This window comes from Trichoderma gamsii (assembly GCF_001481775.2).
Source record: "Trichoderma gamsii strain T6085 chromosome Unknown Scaffold_16.2, whole genome shotgun sequence".
Taxonomy (NCBI): Eukaryota; Fungi; Ascomycota; class Sordariomycetes; order Hypocreales; family Hypocreaceae; genus Trichoderma; species Trichoderma gamsii.
This window is the reverse complement of record NW_020171353.1, coordinates 411,234-424,707: the sequence shown is the minus strand read 5'-3', so window position 1 is coordinate 424,707 and position 13,474 is coordinate 411,234. Positions and strand designations below refer to the sequence as shown.

General features: G+C 50.5%; 5 protein-coding genes across 5 annotated transcripts; 2 read left to right on the top strand and 3 right to left on the bottom strand.

Annotated features, from left to right (window-relative positions):
- Window positions 1-2,419: 2,419 nt before the first annotated feature.
- TGAM01_v205296 (ochratoxin A non-ribosomal peptide synthetase) lies at window positions 2,420-3,766 on the top strand (the record flags this gene model as incomplete). The annotated part of the gene is made up of 3 exons (XM_018803318.2): window positions 2,420-2,726; window positions 2,809-3,170; window positions 3,236-3,766. 3 exons carry the CDS (start codon window positions 2,420-2,422, stop codon window positions 3,764-3,766), a joined length of 1,200 nt encoding a protein of 399 aa, XP_018663356.2.
- Window positions 3,767-3,963: 197 nt separating this feature from the next.
- TGAM01_v205295 (hypothetical protein) lies at window positions 3,964-5,814 on the bottom strand (the record flags this gene model as incomplete). Its single annotated transcript, XM_018803319.1, has 4 exons — window positions 3,964-4,500; window positions 4,567-5,126; window positions 5,192-5,305; window positions 5,367-5,814. The coding sequence occupies 4 exons, from the start codon at window positions 5,812-5,814 to the stop codon at window positions 3,964-3,966; spliced, it is 1,659 nt and encodes a 552-aa protein (XP_018663357.1).
- Window positions 5,815-6,621: 807 nt separating this feature from the next.
- On the bottom strand, window positions 6,622-7,840 carry TGAM01_v205294 (hypothetical protein; the record flags this gene model as incomplete). The annotated part of the gene is made up of 5 exons (XM_024549614.1): window positions 6,622-6,881; window positions 6,953-7,048; window positions 7,122-7,241; window positions 7,298-7,479; window positions 7,578-7,840. The coding sequence occupies 5 exons, from the start codon at window positions 7,838-7,840 to the stop codon at window positions 6,622-6,624; spliced, it is 921 nt and encodes a 306-aa protein (XP_024405647.1).
- A 1,843-nt stretch (window positions 7,841-9,683) lies between these two features.
- On the top strand, window positions 9,684-10,343 carry TGAM01_v205293 (hypothetical protein; the record flags this gene model as incomplete). Its single annotated transcript, XM_018803321.1, has 1 exon — window positions 9,684-10,343. One exon carries the CDS (start codon window positions 9,684-9,686, stop codon window positions 10,341-10,343), a length of 660 nt encoding a protein of 219 aa, XP_018663359.1.
- A 154-nt stretch (window positions 10,344-10,497) lies between these two features.
- TGAM01_v205292 (23S rRNA (-N6)-methyltransferase) lies at window positions 10,498-12,113 on the bottom strand (the record flags this gene model as incomplete). Its single annotated transcript, XM_018803322.1, has 4 exons — window positions 10,498-11,453; window positions 11,519-11,684; window positions 11,750-11,876; window positions 11,944-12,113. The coding sequence occupies 4 exons, from the start codon at window positions 12,111-12,113 to the stop codon at window positions 10,498-10,500; spliced, it is 1,419 nt and encodes a 472-aa protein (XP_018663360.1).
- Between the last annotated feature and the right edge of the window lie 1,361 nt (window positions 12,114-13,474).

Here is a 13,474-nt window from a genome sequence, read left to right as displayed (position 1 = left end):
CGCTTTCGCTTGCGCAATGGAGCAGCCCTCAACTCAACTCTATCAATCCCACCCCCAGCAGCCCACTTGGATCCGAGTCCAAACCGGCGGGATTCACGTTTCCGTGTGTCAGATCGGCGCCGTTTTTTTTTCTTTTTTCTTTTTTTTTTTCTTTTCTTTTTTTTTCCTGCCCTTTTCTTTGTCTTTGCTTACATTGAATCTGCTGGATTCGGTTTTTGTTGCAGCAAACGAGGCGTCACCCTGGCCAGCTGAGGGCGGCGTTAAGGCAAACGTGATTGATAAAAGATGTTGACAGGGGTGATGCTGCGTGAAAAGTTGGATTCGGAAGGACGAGGGAGAGTTTTGCAGAGGGAAAGGAATGAAGGCAGTGTTTGACTATTGTAAATGGATTGATCGACAGAAACACGTAATATAGTAGCATTATGGCAAAATAGGCTTCCTACGCTAACAAGTTATTATGCAGCTATTGGTAATTGTATGGCACTTTTAAGACTTGTTTGCAAAAATGAATGAAAGAAGCCAAAAATAAACAGCCATTATGCTACACGGGTAGATGAATACAAAAATAGAAGCACCTGTAAAGAATTGAAAACTAAAATTGATTGCACCAGGCAATTGCCGAGTAAAATTCTTCAACAAGCCTACAGAAAAAAAAGAAACCAACTACAGCCACAACCCTGGCCGCGTGCACTGTCGCTGCTTCAGACGTTACATGCAGCGCCAGCCTGGCTGGACGGCGATCGCCAGCCACTGAAACCGGGTCCACAGCGTAGCACTGGCATAGCCGAAGGCAGCAACTGTTACCTGAACGCCAGCCCTAGTGTGGGGGTGGAGCCGCCGATTGATTCGGGGAGCTACGGCTGCTATCCCCTGTTTAAAGAATATGGTCCCCTGCAGCAACTGCTTTCGCCTTATACTAGACTGCAATTGCGAATAATCATTAAACTCCATTCGACTATGGTCTGGCACTACTTCAACTCCTGCATAATCTTAGATCCAATACATCCCTGCCTGTCAGAAGTCAGAATCCTGCCTCAACATTATTACATTATCCGTATTATTGGTATTTGTATTATCAAACTACTCTTGTCTAGCATTATTTGTGCTGTTGATTAATATTACCCCTCTCGTATAATACCTGTCAGCCTTAAACCCCCTCAATCCTATTACAATACAGTCTCGTTGGTGACACAGGACCAGACTTGCAAACCACAAACTGCCAATTCGCCCGTGGCCCGGAAGACATCCACTTTTTATGTAATCTTGGACGCATTCATGTCAGCCCTTCCCATCCTACATACAGTATTGAAGCAATACATGCTGCTGTTATTAATAGAACGTTGATACTGCTTGCGGTACAGTAGTCAACAATCACGCCCTACAAGTACTGACAATCCAACATCCCGCCCACTTACCGAAGGCTCCGCAGCCGGCAACTCGATCCTTTTTTTCCACATGACGCCAACTACTGGCTGCGAGGGGGCTCACACACTCTGTTTGTTTCTCGGATCCTATTGCATGACGCCCAGCCAGCCACTTTTCCCTCCCTGGAAGTTGCCCAGACCCAGCTAGAGCCATCGTTTGCATTAGCGACATGTAGACTTGTTCGGTGACTTGACAGAATCCTACGCGGCTGACGCAAGACGCCGCGGCTCGTGTATAAGTTCGTTGGTTGGTGCGGCTCGGCCCCAATCCGCGTGGCATTAGATTGGCAAACCACTACGCGCCTTCGGCTGTGCAATTGCTCCGGCAAATACTCTCCAAATTTCCCGATGGAGATCGCTATAAGCGGAAGATTGTGCATACGACGCTCCCAATATCACCCTATAGCTTGGCAATACTCTGTACTATAATTTCGCCCTCCTGCATGACGTCTGACAGATAACATGTCAGCCTCGACCCCGTGCAAGCCCTTATCCCAACACCTCCCTACCAAATGCTATAAACTACTCTATAGTCTGATTACTTAGTGATTATGTATGTGTTCTAGAATAAGGAATAAGGCCGACTCTCCCACAAGGGGCCGTAGGCGAGTCTTACGTCTGACACTGAAAATTGAGGGCGTGATATCTGGATGGAGTCATTGTCTTCTTTTCTTGATAATACACTAGTGGCGCAGGCACAGCCGGCTCAGCCTGGACTATGAAGAACTTTTGCGTAATCGTCTAGGACTGATTCGACATTTCATGCGTGCAGGGTCCTCTTAGAATAGTATGCTCTAGACAATCAGTTTCTAAAAGTGTCTGCATCAAACGCAGGTCTCAGCCACCAACTCCCCCAGAACTACTAGTACTTCTTAATTTTGTCACACAATTCACTGTTTTTTTTTTTTTTTTTTTGTCAAAGACAACTGGTGAAACAGACAGACACCAAGACTTTCACACAAGAACAAACTTCATACACTAAAACACATCACATAATGGAAGACTTCAGAGATCCCCTCGGCGGAGAGTACGCAACCGTCGTTCTCACCGGCAGCACAGGCTCCATTGGCTCATACCTGCTCGACGCCCTCCTAGACCAGTGGCACGTCCGCAAGATTTACTGCCTCAATCGCGCCCAAGATGGTGAAGCTGCTCAGACAAAGGCCAGCGGCTCGCGCGGCCTGGATACAGACTGGATCGAGCCCAGAATCGAGTTTCTGCACGCCGACCTGTCGCAGCCGGATCTGGGGCTGAATCCGATCAAGTACGATGAGATGCTTGAGAGGGCGACACACATTATTCGTGAGTTTCGATACACTACCATTAAGTTGGAAACGAAAGAAGAAATGTTTATAATTTGCAACTAACAAGTTAATGTTTACAGACTCTCAATGGCCAGTCAACTTCAACTGGGACCTCTCAACCTTCGAACCGCACATCCAGGGCGTGCGCCGTCTCCTAGACTTTTCCTACACCAGCCCCAAGAAAGCACAGCTCTTGTTCCTTTCCACCACCGGAAGCGTCAGCCACCTCTCGTCCTCCAAACCCGTCCCCGAGCGCCCATGTGAGGTCCTCTCGCCGGATCTCAACGGCTACAACGCCTCAAAGCTCATCAGCGAGCTCATCATCGAGGATGAGGTCCGGTCAACTGGCGAGGGCAACGCCGCCATCTGCCGCGTGGGACAAGTTGCGGGACCGGTAGAGAAGGAGGGCGGCGAGTGGAACAGACAGGAATGGGTTCCAACGGTATGTTTACACTTAAAAAGAGGACAAAAGATTATAAGCCAGCTAACATTTTTATGTGTCTGTAGGTGATTACTTCTTCAAAGCGCATTGGCTTCCTCCCATCTGACCTCGGAGCCCTGGACAACCTCTCCTGGATCCCAGTCGACATCCTCGCCGACGTCATCCTGGAACTCGCAGGCATCATACAGAAGCCAGAAGATCTGCCAAGCGGCAAGTCAGTCAACGGTGCAAACACCAAGCCAGAGTACAAGAGCCACGCCACCGTCTACCACGCAACCAACCCTCACTCCATCCGCTGGGCGGAACTCGTGCCCACAGTCGCAGACGCGCTGCACATCTCATCAGACAAGATCGTGCCGTGGGCGGAATGGGTCAGCGTCCTGCGCTCCTCAGCCGAGGGCAATGAGGATCCAGAGGCAAACACCGGCCTCAAGCTGCTCGATTACTTTGAGTCTCTTGGCGGCGTGGAGGACGGCCAGGGTGTCATGCCAACTCTGGCAACGGAGCTGACGAAGCGCCAGAGCGAGACTTTGGCGGCGCTGGATCCGGTGGGACCGGAGTGGATGAAGTTGTGGTTGAAGCAGTGGGCGTTGTAAGAAATATAGAAAAATGGTGTTGATGGTATTGAGCTGTGATTTTTATTTAGTATTAGATAGATTGCTTATCCTAATTAAATTGGACATATACATTGACGTCTTACATCACAAATTGTAGTGGCTATCGAGTAGTTACATGTAGAAATGCTGATTCAAAATTGGCATCAAATTGCAATTTACCTCTATAAATGACATGTCTAATTGTCCTCCTCAGTTCTCAATGCATCGTAAAGTGCCTCTTCATCGGACTTGGCACTCTGCGGGAGGTACCTAAACATGAAGATGGCTACGGCGCTGGCAATGGCACAGCCTGTGGTCGCCAAATATGGCAGGCCCATCCAAAATCCGCCAAGGGCGATTCCCTTGCTTAGCAGCCAGCCTAATGAGGGCGTGCCGACTAGGCCAACCATTGTCTCTACGGATGCAATTGCCGTGTTGACCGTGGCCAGGGCGTGTGCCTCTACCTGCGAGGCGAGAATAGCCCGAACTTGCGGCAGCAGGCCGTTACCGAAACCAAGGGCAATTAAAGAGATAGCCAGCAGCCAAGGTGTTCCCGAGACCACTGTCAGAGCGTTGCCTATTACGATGCAGATGATGGATCCACGGGCAAAGTAGAGATCCCTTGTCAAAATGTCAAGACGTAGGCGTCTATTGACAATCCACGTGATTGCAGGCAAGATGACAAGCAGCACGATGACCGAAGTAATCTTGGGGATGGTCATAAAGTACGTTGCCTGCGAACTATGATTAGATTCTGACGCTCACTAGCAAGATTAGGTTTAGGAGGGACTCAGACTCACCTTGGACCAGTCCCATTCAAATCTCGCAGTCACATATTGGAGCATGTTCATTTCAAATCCAGTGTGAACGGGGGTATAGAAAGCCATGCCGAGAATAAGAGGGTAAAGATTCTTGGAATTTTGAAGCAGTTGCCAGACTCGCAAAGCGTCCTTACTTGCCGTGTCCCACGCCGTCCGAATGACGCTCTGCTTGGGTCCGAGCGGGGGGAAATGCGGCGCATGGCCGTGTGCCTGCTGTCCATTGGAGCTCTGAGCGAGATGCAAGGTTTCAGGGATGAGGAGGGTTAGAGCGGTGCTTATAGCGAGAGAACCTAGGCCCGTCCACATGGAGAACCAGGGGTTGATGCTCAGCATCCAGCCAGCAATGGGACGGAAGATTGTGCTCAGGATGAGCATCATTGCATGCATCTGATAGAAGAGGGTGGTCCTTTTCTCCGGCGCAATGGCGTCTGTGAGAATTGTCCAAACCATGGCGATAATGACGGAGCCGCCCCCTCCAATCAAGTTTGGAACGGCGCTCAGGACAAGGTACCAGATAGAAAAGACCGTAGGGTTGAGCACTGGAGTCATTATCAGACACTGTAACCTCCAAAGCAAACAAACACATGTATTCTCTTCAACTTACAGACAATGACGGTCCAACACGATCCGAGCAGGTTGCCCAGCAGGCCCAGAAACAGGACCAGGCGGCGGCCGTAGTTGTCGGCGACGATGCCGTAGGGGATCTGCACGAGGAGAGCTATGCGCAAGTCAGTGGACGCAAGCGCAACGTTTGAATATCAAAGTAAATCGAGACTCACGGACAAACATGGCCGCCCACATCATCCACGACCTGGACATGGCCAAGGTCCCCTGAACAGCGGCATCTTTGCAGCGAGCGTCCTCAGTCTTGAAATCGCCAATCTTGTGGTCCGGGAAGTGGTTGTGGCAGGCCACGTCCTCCATGATCATCTGCAGCGCCGGATCCGTGACATACATGCTCAACTCGACCATGAAGATGAAGAGCGAGCACATGATGACGACGTATCGCGGCGATGTCGACGGCGCCTTGGGCACTGCCGGCGATGCCAATGGGTCGCCCTCGTACAGGGGCAGGTCCTCATCATCACCAACTTCGCCATCGCTATCCGAGTCGTGGGCGCCATCTGGATCTAGCGACCGCTTGCGAATGCTGCTGTCACTGGCGCTCCTGCTCTCGAGCTCAATGTTTGGCTGGCCTTTGTAGGCGCTCTCCGTGGCGGCCCGCATTATTGCTTGCTTTTAGCCTCTGATGAGAGCTTTAGCTTCTGAGGAGAGGCGATGGTGGGTGGCTGACCAGCAGCCAGAGACAGCCCACAGTAAACGCGACTAGGTATAGCAAGTGTCAGCGATTCGCCGAGGCTCGACGACTTGCTGATTGACACGGCACTTCAGATGGAGGAGCGATAAAATGAAGCACGAGGAGGAGGAGAGAAAAGCGCCGGCGTGCAAAGGGTCCTAAGCTGAGCAGTAGGGACGGCCGGGCTAATACTTTCTCCCTCCCAACATTGAAGTGAGCAAGTTCTGTGTCAGCAAAGCCGCATGGTTCGCACGTGGAGGCGGTGCTGACTGCAGAGCACTGGAGTCAATAGGGATCAATAGTAGCGACTGGGTGAAACAGCACAACCAGCACAGCCCTGCAAAGGGTCCGGCCTGGGCGCCTGTGGACGCGCGGGCTGTGGGCGGGGCACGGATTCCAGTCCAGTGGGCGGGTTCAGCTTCAGCTTCAGCGCATGCACTTTGAAACCTCAGCGGCAGCACGGATATGACAGGTCAATGTCACAGTTTTTCGTCGACAATCTAGGTCTTGTCTCCACCCCCGCCGCTCGCAGCCCAGATAGCGGGGGGTTGTACGCAGGATGGAGCACGACTTACAAGGTCTTGTTTCTCGTTTACAGCGATGCCAAGTATGTAATACAAGTAATACAAGTAATCATTGAAACGAATGATAGGAGACACGCTGTCTACTAGACATAAAGACAAAAAAAAATATGTGATTTTTCTAGATACACGCAGGAAGCCATCACCACCCATGCCTTACGACTCCTCCACGGTAACATATGCCGTGGCGCCCGGTGTGTGGATGTCGTAAATCTCCTTTCTAAAGTTGGTCACCAGCTGCTCTACCGTGCATGTCTCGTACTTGGGAGCCTCTCCGGCCTTGAGAACTTGCGGCAGACACTCAATGACCTGATCCAGCCAGCCGGCCATAAAGTACGCGGCGCTGTAGCGGAACTTGTCTGTGGGCAGCAGAACTCGGTGCTCGGCGGCGAGGTAATTGTCGTTGGTCCAGCGGGCTGCCAAGGGTTATATGATTAGCTGCTGCAAACGCATCATGTCTCAAATGTAACCAGGGCGAAACTCTTACCAAACATGTTGCCCAGGTTGATGACAAACGCATCGGGGATGGGCTCAATTGTCTCAAACTCGCCAGTCTTTTCGTTCTTGACTTGCAGTCCACCAACTACCAAGTTATTGTCATTAGCCGACTATCCATAATATATCAAAGGAACCCAGCAACAAGATAATTCACTTACTGCCGTCCTGGTACAGAATGGTGACAGCAGACGTGTCCGCATGGGCCTCCAAGCCCACCACGTCGTCGCCCTCTTCAGGCAGAGTAGGGTGGTATCGATGGAATCGACACAGGACAGCACCTAAAGACACATGTAAGCAGCGTTCAAGTTATAGTTAGAGAGTCAAGTCTGCAAACCTTCTGGCTGCTTTGCGAAATCGTCAAAGTAAGTCTCCTCCAAACCCAGACCCAGCGCAATGAGTCGCAGTAAGATCACAGCCAGCTTCTCCATGGCGGCAAAGTACTCTTCCATGGTTTCTCTAAAGCCGGGAGCGTCTTCTTCCTTCAGCCAGAGGTTGCCCTCCACGATGGGTCTGTTCCTGCCAGGCATGTGCTGGAATTATATTAGTTGCGGTAAAGTTTCATATAGGTATGGATACTTGCCCTGCCCATGAAAAATCCCTCCTTGGCTAATGACGAGAGCGATTCACGGAGCTCAGGAGACTGGTAGCCTCGCATCTTGCCGTGGATCTTTCTCTTGGTCTCGTCAGGCAGGGCAAAGAACTCGGCAGTCTTCTTGATCATGCCGTCAATCTGCGACTGGGAGATGCCATGGCCGACGAGCTGGAAGAAGCCAGTTGTGCGAAAGGCACGGTCAATCTCTGCGGTGATTTTGGGGACTTGGCTCTTGTCGCCGGCAAGGTAGCCAGAGATGTCGATGACGGGGGCAATGGAAGTCATGTTGAAACTGAGCTATAGGAAAATACTGGATTCACACAAGACTGATACTTTGGTTTGACGAAGAAGAATGGACGAGAGTGGAGGAGAATGAGGAGGGATGCTTGAGTTAACACAAGAGCACGTTAGAAGCAGCTTATACCGAATTGATATACTTGTATACCCAGTGACTTCATGCAATTGCCTCTTACGCGTGCCTGCAGCTCACAGCCACTAAACAATGCTGAAACTCTCATTATCGATTCCATGGTCTCCGAGCCTGCCCTCCAACAGTCAGCAGGTATGGTCCTTCAAGGTTCAACGATTTTGCTTAGAGACTATTAGTCAAGCTAGTGGTCAGAGTAAGATTTAGCAACAGAAAATAAAGCTACCTAGTTACCGGTTAGTTAGTCTCACAATCTTCACTTGTTCGAGTAAAGCGTTCCAACAATCGATATACCGCCGCCACTTGGCATGGGTTTTCCAGAGGGGAGTGCTGACATTCGCAGCAGGGGTGAGCAGCCGGGATCATATTCCACAGGGTAGGTCAGATTCGGTGGGCTAACCTTATCGAGAGCCAGGTTGTGGAAGGAAGAGATCCTTGGAATGGGGGTATGGGGAGCACTCCTTGTCAGTTTGTTCCTTGGACTCGGAGAGACTTAAAGTCCTAGCTGAAATGGTGGAGTTGAAGGATTACTTTTCCACAGTTTGAGAACTATTTTTACGAGAAGATATCCTTGATCGGCAGCTTACATATCGGTTCAGCGAGTTTAATCAACTTGAAGGAACGAAACAGCAGGTTTTTACACACTGTAGACAATTAAAATGATTTACCTTTAGAAGAGCTATTACAAGAACTTTTACAGAGTGCCATAAGTGCGTATAAAAGGGCTGTTATTTTAAGCTATTGAATACATGGAAAAAAGGTATTGTTATCAAACTGTTGTAGACGTCTAATAAATTTATAGAAACATGTGTTTTATTAGGCTAAGTGTCTCTTTCTCAATACCTACTTAACAAAATTTCGGACCACCAAAAGAGTATTTGCTTTTCCGTTAGTACCATGCTGGGAAACAATTGCTTTTCCAATTACTGCCCCAAAAGGCAGTTACCCTCTAGCTGCATGTAAGGCACATGTATTTACCAAAAGTGGAGCCCGCAGGAACTCAGAGGGGTGTTTCTAGTCGTGCAGTCTAGACTCTGAAAATCAGGCTGGCGCTTCTGATAACCATTCCCTATGTACCTAAGCCAAGGCAGAATTATTTTCGTACCAGAAAAAATGACCCGAGGCAATTTATATTCCATGTAGTATTCTAGCCTGTCTATGTCGTCCTCTTAGCATCATTCGCCCCCAGCCTCGTAGGTGGCACAATGATAACGAAGACTTACCCAGAAATTGCTCGTTGCGGAGGGTCTTACAGCGTAGCATACAGACGGGGCTATAGGCATACAGATTGGCTCAGATAGCAAGGAGATCGATCCAATTCAATGTGCAAGCAAGTCGCACGTGCAAATGCTGATTGACTGCTATTCAAATGGAGCTCTTCTTTACTATGTGCTCCACTGCTTTGGATTCTCAGCCATGAACACCACAGGATGGAAAAAAGGGAAGATTTTGGTAAAGATGAGAGAAACAGTGAGAATAGTAGCATGAAACTTTTAAAATGACACAGCATTTCCTGTTCAGGATACTCCGCTGATTGCTCGTAGAGCGCAGGGCGTGCTCAAACGGCCGCTCATGACCCCCGCTCCCGTATACCGGCTGCGGCCTCACTTCACCCAGCGCTCCATCAGCGCTCAATACGATCCATACCGAATCAAACGTGTAAATTCATCATCACCAGAAGTAACCTAAACAAACTTCACTATGGCTGTAGAAACAACCGACCAAGTCCACCAGGACGCCACCCTCGTCTACAACTACCACCGCATGAACATGCCCCTCCACCCCGCCGACGCAATCTTCTGCCTCTGCAGCCTCGACACGCGCATCGCCGCCCACGCCGCGCAACTCTATCTCGACGGCCTGGCGCCCTACCTCATCTACTCAGGCGACTCGGGGGCCCTGACAAAGGGCCTCTTCAGCGAGCCCGAGGCGGTGGTCTTTGCCGCCATTGCGCGCGAGATGGGCGTGCCCGAGGACAAAATCATCGTGGAGCCCCATGCCAGGAACACGGGCGAGAATGTGCGCTTCACGTACGACCTCTTGCGGGAAAAGGGACTGAAATTTGAGAAGTTGGTGCTGGTGCAGAAGCCGTACATGGAGAGGAGGACGTATGCGACGTTTAGGAAGCAGTGGCCGGATGAGACGACGGTGTTTACGGTTTCGAGCCCGAAGCTGAGCTTTGATGATTATCCTGATGCGAGCAATACAAGGGAACTCGTCACCAGTATCATGGTGGGCGATTTGATTCGCATTCGGGAGTATCCTACGCAGGGGTTTCAGATTGAGCAAGAGATTCCGGAGGAGGTTTGGGAGGCTGGGCAGAGGCTTGTGAGGGCGGGTTTTGATAAGCATCTGCCGTGAAGCCTTGGAATTCATGAACATACAAGTATCTATAGACGACCTGTTTAAGCGTAATTTCCATCGAAGGGATCATTTTGGCTTTAATCTTGGACAGAATGGTATTAACAGAATTGGCCGAAGAAGCTGACCTTATATTGCTCTCTCCTCGTCGTCTTCACGCCTTCTTTATGTCTTCTACTGCCTTTTCTGAAGCCGTCTTCAAAAATCCCCGGAAACTCTCCAAGGCCACCTCATCGTGTCCTTCCAACCACCGTGCTTCGACCGATACATGATCTCTCGCCACTCTCACGGCAACTTTGAAGCCAAACTGGCAAACCTGCGCCTCGGATGATGGCTTCTTCGTGTTACCTCCATCGTCCATCTCCGCATTCATCTGCATCTCCGCTTCTCTCTTCTTCTGACGTCGCCATGGCCGACTCCATACTTTGTCCACAGCTCTGCCAACGCCCTCGAGCTTCTCTTTATTCCAATTCCAGGATATAAGTTCCAGCGCTGCAATGGCGTTGCTCAAGCTCTCTGCAAACCCGCCGATATTGTCTCTCAGTGGCATCTTGAATGCGGTAGTCTCCGTCATGGAAGGCAAGATATTCCTCGACAGCGCGGCCTTTGTCCCCCTCGCAACGCTCTGTGCTGGCCGTAGAGGCTGAAAGCTCCACGCAATCGCCCATCGTCTCGTCTTGTTGCCCTGCGTGAACTCTGTGATGGCATAGTTGTCTATCTTATGCTCCCATAGCTTATCGACAATCTTGGTGAGGCTAGACAAAAAGCCTACCATGGCGGTATACCACTGGATGCGCTCGCGCAGAACGAGCGACTCCTCAAAGATGCGACTGATGAAACCAACTTCCCCGCCTTCGGTTACCATCTCTACCTCAGCGCCGGTGCAGGCAGTGAATGGTGGACGTGACTTTCCTGCTGCGCTCTCCAACATGGCTTCTGCAGACTCATAGAAGGGAGGATTCGTCATTGTAAAGTCGATGGAATCCATCTTCAGATCGTCTAGTGGAATGAGCGCATCGTCGGGTTTTCGGCCGACAACCCGAACTCGACTTCCGAGGTCATTGAGCTTGACATTGTTCCTTGCACATTCCAAGCTTTTCGCGTCGATATCTATTTATAATGTTTGTACAACACGCATCCCAACGAGGGAATGAAAACGAGTCAGACACACTCACCAGTTGCGATAAATGACCAGTCGCGCTGAGTGCACCCAAGCAACGGGTATATGCAGCTCGCACCCGTGCCGATATCCAGTCCAACCGCTTTCCGGCCAGGCTCATCGTACGATGTGGTGTCTAGCAAATCCTTGAGCCATAGGATATAATTGTGTCTGTTCGTAACCTTTTCACTCATCTCCGTTAGAGCGTTGCCGCAAATCGGAGCTTAGAGACGCTCATGTCACTCACTGGAGGGCACAATCGATCCTCTGGCAATTCAATTGACAGGTCAAAATCAACCTTGAGCAGCGTCTTCGTCAGTTGCATGACGGCGTTGGGGTCGCTGAAGTTGAGGTCACGACCTCGACCTTTGACGCTAATTTTAACGTTAGCATTGCCATGATCCAGACATAATTGAACGCTGTGAATGGGGAAACACAAACAAAGCTGCGAATTCTGGATCATTAAGCGCCATCGCTCGGAAGTCGGGAGCCTTTGTGTACAAATTGCGGAAATAGGCATCTTTGGGTCCTCTGGCTAGATCTCTGTGAGAGCCTGTCCCGACTCCTGCGTGAGGGCGCTCCTGAGCTCGACTCGAAGCATCCTCAGCCATTTTCGTTAATGAAGAAAGATGGGTTCAGCATTCAGTTAGAATATGATGTCTCAATTGTGGTGTAAATATACGTAAATTATGTATTAGGTTGAAGTATAGTAGCATTGAAGTTGCAAAGAATGAAACATGTCAACACAGAAGCTCAAAGCTGAGCCGCGAGTAGCGCAAAAGCTTCGTTACAATCATGCACCTTTAGTAGGATATGTTCGTCATCATCAATTGTCAAAAAGCCCATCCGCGCATTCCAGAAATGCCCATTAACAGAAAAGCGGCAAACTTTATCTTCACCATAAAAGCACTCTCCACCGCCAGCCTTCTAGAACTTTCAGGTCCTTCTCATCGACCTCCTGGTTGCTGTACTCGAGCCGCTGGGACAGTTTCTTGAGGCGCTTTTGCACTGTCTTGGCCACTCGCAATGTGACTTCATTCTGGAACACGTACATGACTGAAAAGACAAAGAAGGCGATGCTGGCGAGACGGTGATGGCCTAGGACGGAATCCTTGATACGCTGAAGGAGACCTTTTGATTTGCGGAATGCATATTCGGTGTTGTTGGATGAAGCTAGCGACTCAGAATCCGAGCCTCGGCGAAACAGCTTGCGCACAATCGGGACAAACGTCGCCCTGTTCAATGTCAGCTTTCACCATTCCCGCAAAAATGAAGAGATTAGAAATCAATCTTACAGAAATCCTCCAAACAGCCATCGCCGCCATCGGTGGTTCTTCGCATTCTTGACCATCCGTCGAACCTCGTTCTGGAGCGTCCGCACCTCACCTATCAAGATGCCCGTTTGACTGCGAATCTGCCACTCCAGGTCAACTTGCGATGCGTAGTCAAAACCGCGCCGCTGGTTCTGGAGGTACATGAGATGTCTCAGATTGCGCTGGCAGCTGGACTTGACATCCTTCATATCGAGCTGAGGAACCATGGGATTGTACGGAGATTGGAGCTGCTGCATTGGCGACTGGAGCTGCTGCATTGGCCTCGAGGTCGGGTACTCATACGGCCTCGGGTGGAAGTCTGTGGCCTTGGGATAATCGTTGAGCCTGGAGTAGTCGGTGGGCTTTGGGGGAAAGTCGCCCGCCTGGGGGAAGTCGGCGCCGCGCGGAATCGACGTCGTCCGAGGCATGTCGTCCATGCTCACCGACCGGTCGGGCAGCTGCTGGTCCATCACCGGGCGCAGAGGCAGCGCCGGTATTGTTGACGATGGCGGCGTAGTTGAGATGGGAAAGGCTCTATTGGGGGTGGGCGAATCAACCGGCTGCGGAGACAGCACCTTCAACGGCGGCGCATGCGGATCCATATCTGCAGCTTCTATGTCACGCGAAAACGGGATGAGAGGCGAAGTTATCACGGCTAG